At 40.8% G+C, this 9,008-nt stretch overlaps 1 protein-coding gene across 1 annotated transcript in view; it reads left to right on the top strand.

Annotated features, from left to right (window-relative positions):
- Positions 1-431: 431 nt before the first annotated feature.
- CDC40 (cell division cycle 40) overlaps positions 432-9,008 on the top strand; it is a 30,938-nt gene continuing 22,361 nt past the window's right edge. Inside the window, exons 1-2 of the mRNA XM_075268144.1 lie at positions 432-584; positions 8,690-8,776. Of these exons, the coding sequence (XP_075124245.1) occupies positions 435-584; positions 8,690-8,776 (237 nt within the window). The 5' untranslated portion in view covers positions 432-434. The remainder of the gene's footprint in view (positions 585-8,689; positions 8,777-9,008) is intronic.

Here is a 9,008-nt window from a genome sequence, read left to right as displayed (position 1 = left end):
TATTTGTTTATCTATAGTATGCTGTATGAATTATGTCTCTATCTATATCATACGGTGCAAGTTATTTTTATGCTCTATATATGTTGTATGAGTTATTTTAATTTATCTCTATATTAAGTTGTATGAGTTATATTATATTTATTTACACACAAATACATATCATCTGGTAATAAGACTTGGTGTAGCTACATGAGAGTCTTCCCTAAGATCTATATCACATGGCGCCCATCCCAGCATTATTATTCAGTCTGTCTAATTATTGATTATCTGATGAGCTACAAAATACACAAGAGGATCGATGGAGCTCAACCTGTATTTCTTTTTTTTTTTTTTTTCTCCATATCAAACTTTATTTACACAATTGCTGTATCGATACGTCCTCCCCATGATGCCTTGCGTCGGCGGATACTGCATGACGAACTTCCCTTGAAATCATGGCGGTGGCTTCTTCCCTAGTGTCGTACAGCAGTGGGTCGGAATCTGAAAGTGAAGAAGAAGAGCAGCAGAGCTCCCATTTATCACCTTTACCGGAAAGTTCTGGGACGCTACGTGTGGTTAACTCGGCGCCGGAGGTAGCGGTCAAGGTAAGTGTGGCCATGAGAACTTGGGTGACAAGTTAGCGCCAGTTTTCCCTCATGCTACGTGCTATGACTGCATAGCTGAGGAGCCATCTGCAGTATTCATATTAACCATTTCATTTCAGCTGTTCTCAGTTGCAAAGTGCCCTGCTGGAGTATAGGAGTCCTGTGTAGAGCCCTCATGTCAGTGCTGCCAAGAGACATCTGAAGCCAAGGTAGCAAAGACAAAGTTACAAGAGCTGTATGCTAGCACCAGGAGCATTACTGCAAACACAAAGTTACAAGAGCTGTATGCTAGCACCAGGAGCATTACTGCAAACACAAAGTTACAAGAGCGCTATGCTAGCACCAGGAGCATTACTGCAAACACAAAGTTACAAGAGCGCTATGCTAGCACCAGGAGCATTACTGCAAACACAAAGTTACAAGAGCGCTATCCTAGCACCAGGAGCATTACTGCAAACACAAATGCTCACCTGCATTTCTTGTTGACATTGTTTGGCAGTGCTGACCAATGTTTCTGTATTTGTTGCATATGAAGCATAGATGTCTCAGTGTGAGTAGGACTACGTTTACACTACTGTTATGTTTGTTGCTGTCTGTCATAGGGTGACAGCAATGGACATTAATAGTAGTAGGGTAGTGCAGACTGAGCCTCCTCTGTCCATTGCCATTTGATTATAATTTTAACATGATGGACGCTGTCTTCCATCATGTTTGTTTTATTTTTGTAAAGGAAGAAAAAGTCCTGCATGCACCATTTTGTCAGAAAAGTAAAGAACATGATGGAAGAAAGCTTCTGGTGTGTGTGTGTGTTATGTGTGTATATATATATATATATATATATATACATATATATGTGAATGCAATTTGACACCTCATGGAGGAGTAGTCTAACTGTGTCTATTCCCATTGACTCCAGTGTAAACAACACGACAGACACTTTCTTCTGTCATGTTTGTTTACTTTTGAAACCCAAGAAAAACTCCTGCATGCAAAGGGCCGATCACATCACATTTTTTATTTCTGTTGAGCAGACGTATTTAGACACGGACAAAAAATTCCCATAGACTTCTGTTGGTAAAATGAATGTCAAAAGTGCATACTTTTTACTCCGTTACCTCCATGACATCATAGTCCTTTGCATGTTATGGACAGAAAAGCGTGGCATACCACGCTTTTTCAACCGTTCAGATGATCAAGGGATTGAAATGTATATTGTGGGGTCTCCTTTGACGCTATAGTGTAATAAGTGGAGGCCCATGGAAGGTGAGTGAAAATAATGAAATTCTATATCTTACATTTCCTGGGTGTCCAACCGTCACCTGGTTGGCGTCATTCTCCCTAGGGTCACCACTGAGGCCCAATCACATGTGGGGATGTTCTGACATCACGGTGCTTTGATTCAGCATGTTAGTGGGTCAAGCAGCACTTTTCTTGATAGCATGGTGCAATTGGACAGCACTCCAGATGATTTTGACAGAGCTTGCTTTTTATTGTGTCAGATCCTAGAATCCATACTTTGTAATACAGTTCAGTACACACAATTCCAAAATATTATGCAGATGATATTTTTTCTCTGATTTTCCTAAATGGCAAATGACAGTCCATATAGTGATCAATGCTTCAACCATTATAAATCAAATTTTATTGGACAAACCTCCCAGTGAAAATATTTAAACGTTTTATAGGTTGTAGCAAACTGAAAGTTGTCACTTGTTGAACTTGCAGCATTGAGAGGACGCATTTACTAAAGTCAAAAACATCTTAACAGACCAAGTTACATGTTAAAGGAGTTTTCCTGGCAAAAAATCTTTTCTTCTCACAGCAGCCAATGACTCAGGGCTCGTTCACATCTGCGCCCAGGTGTCCGTACTTGAGGTTTCCGTTTCCTGCCTAAAACAGAGGCAGGAGACGGAAACCTGCAGGAGTCTCTCTCACCCATTCATTTGAATGGGTGAGAAAGCTGTCCGTCCGTGAGTGGCGGTGAGCGTTTTGCGCTCTCCGCCTCGAAACCGGGTTTTATAATCCGGACACAGAGTCGGACATGCAGTACTCTGTGTCCGGATAAAAAAATCCGGTTTCGCGGCGGAGAGCCTAAAACGATCACCGCCGCGCACGGCCGGACCTGGTCTGTGGTTTCCGTCTTCTGGCATGCAGAAGACGGAAACCATAGAACGGAGACCGTGAACGCAGGTGTGAACCTAGCGTCAGAGGTATTCTTTTATTGTATCAGATACAATAATTTTTTTTTTTTTTTTTTGGAAGTGGTCAATCAGAAACTATTTTTTTGTATTGGTCATTTTCACATTAAAAGCCTACCACCTATCTCTCCCCATTATTCCGCCCCAAAACATGACTCCACCACCTCTTTTGCTCCACCACCTCTTTTGCTCCAATGTCTACGCCTTGTTGGGAATTGGTGGCCATCCCCCAACTGCCCACTACTCTATTTATCTGGGTTGCACGGAACTCATCAGCAAGACTGTTTTAAAATTAGTCTTCATGTATGTCTGGGCCCACTGCAACAGTTTTGGCTTGAGAGCACTTTTAGGGGTGGCCAAATAGTAGGTTTATGGACAACTTCAAGCCTTTGGAGGATCCTACACTTTGAAGTTTGTGGAACTTGGCATCTTCAAATACCTTCAATTTGCTGCTTTGTAATGGTATTTTAGCAGTTTCTGTTTTTAATCTGAAGAATTTTACTGACAGAAACACTCCTCATGATGCCTTATGCTAAGTTCACACACTTGGTTACCTGAAAAATGGAAATCCAATCTGCTTAAAAAGCAATTACACTTGGACCCCATAGACTATAATGGGGTCCTCCAGGTGTCTGCCTGAAAAATGAGGAGAGAAAAGTACTTCTTGCAGGACCTTTCTTTTGACATATTTCAAGCGGAATTGGGAACAGAATCCCCAAACTGAAACCAGGTGCAGTTGTGAAACTAGCCTTTATCTACAAAAAAAAATTCTGTTCTCTGGCCACAAATCTCGTTTGAACACCACACTTAAAGGGATTATATCATTAGAATCCTATTTTAAGGTAAACCCATGTTGGAATAGCCTTAAGAATGGATATTCTTCCCCTACCTTTAGGTCTTCTCCACACCGCCGTTCCTTAGATATCCTGGTTTTCATCCATATGCTAATTAGTTTTCTCACGCATCCTTCAGCAGCTCCTAAAAACCGCTATGCATATGCAGTCATAAGACACTTACCATCAATGTGCCACTGGTATGTGGCATACAGGCATATGGGTACCCAGAAGAAGCCTTCCACTCAAATCAGATATGCCCCGGAAAAATATTGGCTTTCAGCATCTATTGATATTAATAGCAGCACTAACAAGAAAGGAAGTGCACAATACACTATTTGGCCAAAGGTACCTTGATACACCTCATTACTATGTTCCGGTGTTTCAGCCAAAAACATTGCAAAGAGGTGCATAAAAATCCAGCATACATTTTTGCAATCTACTTAGACAACAATATGTGTTGCACTGTGGAACTTAGTGGAGCAAATTTCCCAATATTGTCTAAAAGGTGGACAGAGCAAAGTTTTAGACTAGACTGTAGGGCTGGATGATTAAGACCGAAGCCAAAACTTCTCTTCTTCTCTTCAGACCTCACAGTGTAATAAGTGGATGGCCCGGAGAGGAAACATAAAAATACAGTATTACTCTCCTCTTCCCGGTTGTTTTTGGCGCTTCTGGCTGTTCTTCAATCAGCTTCCAGATTTTGAACCAGAGTGCCATTTAGTCAATGCACAAGACTTTGCTAACAAGTAGGTGGTGCTTTGTAGCACAGGTCTGATAATACACTAGAATGTGACACAAAATATTACTTAGATTTGTGAAAATGGCAACCACTTTAGATATTGTGTGTTGTGAGGTGGGACCTTCATGGATGGACATTAACTTAAATGCCAAAACCCTTGGTTTCCCAGCAGAACATTACCCAGACCATAACACTGCATCAGCCCTCTTCCCCAGATAGGTGGTTCAAATACCTGGCCATCTATGCCTGGCCAGCTGGAGCATAAATTTGTTCCACTTGTAAATTTAGAAAAACTCACCAAAAGAAATATCAAAATTGCATGCATTTTCCCATTACTGTTTTGATGCAATTGTAACGGCATCACCTGAATGCACCCTCACATCTTCATTTTCCACCCAGTACATACAAAAATTCACATTACCATTACCAAGCTTCTTTAGTGGCCCAACACTAAGGATCCTAAATCCTTAGGATGCCGTTGAAGTTAAAAGGGGACGTGCGGCCATTTTCCCCATATGTTATATTGACACCCTGGTTGGGATTCACAGTGAGGCAGTGCAAGGACCATGCATGCCTTTGTTAAGTATTCTGGGTAAGGGATATGCAGATAAGGCCTTCTTGGTAGAAAAGGGGAATGTGCTCTAGCGCCACCTTTTGAAATGTATCTCCCTATAAATTATTGCTAGTTTTTTTTTCATAAATTTTTTTTGCAAAATCCTGGAATAATAGCTAAACCAGAATAATTCCTTCAAAAGGAACATATGGATGGGTCCCTCCTAGAGATGAGCGAGTACTATTCGAAACTCCCATTTCGAATAGCACGCACCCATAGGAATGAATGGATGCAGTCGGCACACAGGATGTTAAGCGGCCGGCTGCTGGCAAAGTCTGCGTGCCGGCCGCTTCCACTCATTCCTATGGGTGCGTGCTATTCGAAATGGCCGTTTCGAATTGTACTCGGTCATCTCTAGTCCCTCCCTATTCCTTTTGGAGGAGATTTTCTGACTTGGCTATTTTTCACAGATTTTGCAACTCTGAATCCGTTGGATCCACTCATGGTTTCAAAAATGGATGGATCCAAAAAATGGTTCTGAGAGGTGTCATGTTTTCTGTTGGCAAAGACTTGGATAGTTTGGATTAATCTCTTCTTTATAGTGTTTGTCTAACTTGTTACAAAAAATTGTTCATTTTGATGGAGCAGTGGAATTTTAATGTGTCACCTTGGAAACATGCAGCTAAGTTAAAAGCCGGCCTCCCACGCACAGCAGTTAACAGCTTTTCACTTTCTCGAGGTTGCTAATTCTTGCCTTGCAGTACATCTATTGTATACCTGACATTTGATGGATTTCTACTCTGGGGGTGAAATCGAGTACCATAGCAGACCTCTAAGAAGAAGCAATGCTTAGAGAACTAGTTGGGTGCTTCTTCTGTGACATTGGTGGTAACCGAATTAACCTTTGCATGTATTATAACATTCTCTTATCTCCAGGCACATTGCCTTCCACTTTCTGCACCAATGTTTACATTTGGTTGGTTTTGCAGATGCAGCCTTTAGAAGAACACATCCTATTGGAAAACCTGGGCTGCAATATTTCTGGCCATCGTGAACATCAGAACACCAGGTCACTATCATGTTATCAATAATCCAGAAGAATAATCTCTAAATATAATATATAATCATTTAGAAGAACACGGTGGCCACGTGGAGGCATTGAGTTCTGTTCTACATCACATGTACTGTGGGTCTTCTTATTTTCAAGGGGTGTCTCTTTGGGTGCTCTGCTTATAAGAAGCCGATGTATATAAAGTCTTTCTGACTTCCCAAAGTAAACCACTGAGATTCATCAAAAATACTGCAAAGTCGAAAAAGAGCTGTTGCTTGAGTCTCGCCAAATGTATAAGAGCTCATTTACACAGACCATCTGGGTGTAGAAAAGACAGTCTGAACACTTAAGCAGTGAAGTCCAAAAAGAAACTTACTTGGAGATTCTAAATCTATGCCGCTAAGGATTTTGTCCATGTATGGCTACTCGTACATGGACAAGATAACCCAAGGTTTTAGCCTGTCGTCGTTTTTTATGTATCTTTTACTTTGATGTGAGTTATTGGAACCTTTACATTGATGGTTTCTAAGCAGCAGGTAATACAATAATTCTTCTTTAGCCCCAGACAACTGTGATGATCTTCTGTGGATAAGATCTCCTTGGAGGATATGTTGTGTAGAAGCTGCTGAGCATTACCAGGAAGTGTTTTTCAGCTGGCTAATACAATAAATACCTGTTCTCCTCTAATACAATTAAGTGTTGTGATTTTAGACTTGTTTTTTCATTTTCTCTTTGAATCATTGTTATAATAATACACTGTACTGAAGTGCTTGTTTGCTCCCTGGTAATTATCTGCTTCCAATTAATTAGTCATTATCCTCCAGAATGAAGACTTCTCAATTTCAGCTGCTTTAGGGTGATGCCACACGGTTCTCCAGCCGCAGCAAGTAAGAGGCGGCCAGGGAAAGTAGTATGCCTCTGAATAATTTTGATGCATCTCATGCCATAAATAACAGATAAAGGGGTTAACCACTTTCTAGTATTGATGGCCTGCCCTTAGGATAGGTCATCAATATTAGGTCTGTGAGTGTTGGAGACCCGGTACCCCCTAGAGATCAGCTGCTCCAGGTCATTGTGGCTGCTGGTAATGTTTAAATGCATGTAGTTGCGCTGTTTACTTGTGGTACAAAATGTAGTGGCAGCTCTAGGTACTGCAGTACTTGCCCCATAGCCTGGAGATTTCTAATTACCCTTATGAAATGTATGGATTGCTATTATATGTAAACAGTAAAATTGTATGCAAAAGTGCTTTCAATGGATTTCACTGAAAACTCAATGACTGATGTGGCAGAGGGCTTGGTGCTACTCTTGTTTTCAGACCTGTGGCATATTTCTATAGTCTTCCTTGAGCCCCGTTTCAATAGCGATGGTATTTGCAGTCTACAGAAAAAGCGGAAGGTGGGTGTAGCTGTGCAGTGTCAAAATTCAGAACAGGATTTTCAACCTGTCCTTTTCCTTATTCCCATGTATGATCCATCAAAGCAGCCCAGGTTTGCTTGTAATGCTGCAGAAATAACTTCATTTGGTTCTAAAGCATCTCCACTTCTACCATACGTGTCTATATGTGTGCTTGATTGATCTCTGCAGCATTATAACCTTCTGTGTGGGCGATTATACTGTCACTGCGTATCTTACAGCAAATGTGAAGAAGCTATATCTAGGATAGCAGTGACAGTATGTGGCTCACGTGTAAGTTTGCATTGCTGCATGTGTCAGTCTAGTACAACATATGATGCTGCTGTTCCACAATTGATTTTGCCCCATGGAAGAGTAAACTAAGCAGGTAGCAAACCAGGGATCAGAAATGTATTTACTTACTGAGCTGCAGAGATGCTGGGGGTGGTGCTCTCAGCTGCTGCTAGGGGTGGACTGGACTTGACAATGGACAGCAGATTTGGAGATAGTGAGACCCTTACAGGCAAGCACTTGAGAAGTAAGTCCTTATTCGTATGCCCTTTTTTTTTGGAGGGATAGGGGGTCCAGACTTGTACTGTGTTCAGAACGGAAGGCACATGGATCCATTGAATTTATTGCAGTCATTTACACATCCATTTTATTTTTTTCTTGGACCTGGAGTCACTTGAAAAAAAATTGTGGAGACGTCGGTGCCTGGTTATTCGTGTCTGAGTCCATGAAAATCATCACACAGATGCCATGACATATCTAAGACATTAAAAGAATATAGGAATTTTGGTTTCACTGATATGAATGAAATAAAACAAAACTGATCAATCATGGACTGAGCATGCCCACGTGCTGTCTGTGAATAAGATGGGCAACACGTATTAACTATTACATGAGCTGAAGTTCTCAGAAAAGTTAAGCATTTAGCGGCAGATTTAAACACAGTAAAGATAACTGTGTTGCACAAAAATCCGTAATGAAATTCACTGGTGTTAAATGTCAACTTTACTCTTTGCATAGCAATGAAATGTAGTGAAAATCTGCATGTTTAGCACAGATGGATTGAAAAACCTGCAAGAATGTCTTTAATCCCCTACAGATTTTTACACAGTGAGTGGGGTTTTAACTTGTATGAAGTTTTACTAGAGTGTACGTGTATTATAATATGGAATTGCAGGGTGTTTTTCACAACAAAATATGAACATGTTCATTTTCAGTGAAATCTCAGGTTTTATTCTGTCATGCTTCTTGCTGCTCATTTATTTAGCATATTTGATTTCTAGATGTTACGTTTTCAATACAACTGTTTTATTTTATTTATTAGGAAAATGTTGATGTTGGAGTTCATCTTGACCCTGCCGTTAAAGAAGTACAATTCAATCCAACTTATGACACATTGTTTGCGCCAGAGGTAAGTTTCTTTGCCTTTAGTTAAAAAACAAAAACAAAAAACAACTAAGACACGGGTCACGTCTGCGGGTCACGTCTGCGTTTGGGCCATTCTGTCCCCTCTTTGCATGAAAAATGCAGAGAGAAAAGTCCTGCAAGCAGCACTTTCTCTCCACATTTTTCGTGCGGAAACCATTCAGACCCCATTATAGTCTATAGTTATAGACTAAAAAGGGGTCTGTGGATTTACTAAG

This window comes from Leptodactylus fuscus, chromosome 3 (assembly GCF_031893055.1).
Source record: "Leptodactylus fuscus isolate aLepFus1 chromosome 3, aLepFus1.hap2, whole genome shotgun sequence".
In the NCBI taxonomy this organism is placed as follows: Eukaryota; Metazoa; Chordata; class Amphibia; order Anura; family Leptodactylidae; genus Leptodactylus; species Leptodactylus fuscus.
The sequence above is the reverse complement of the archived record's forward strand: the minus strand, read 5'-3'. Positions and strand labels throughout refer to the sequence as shown.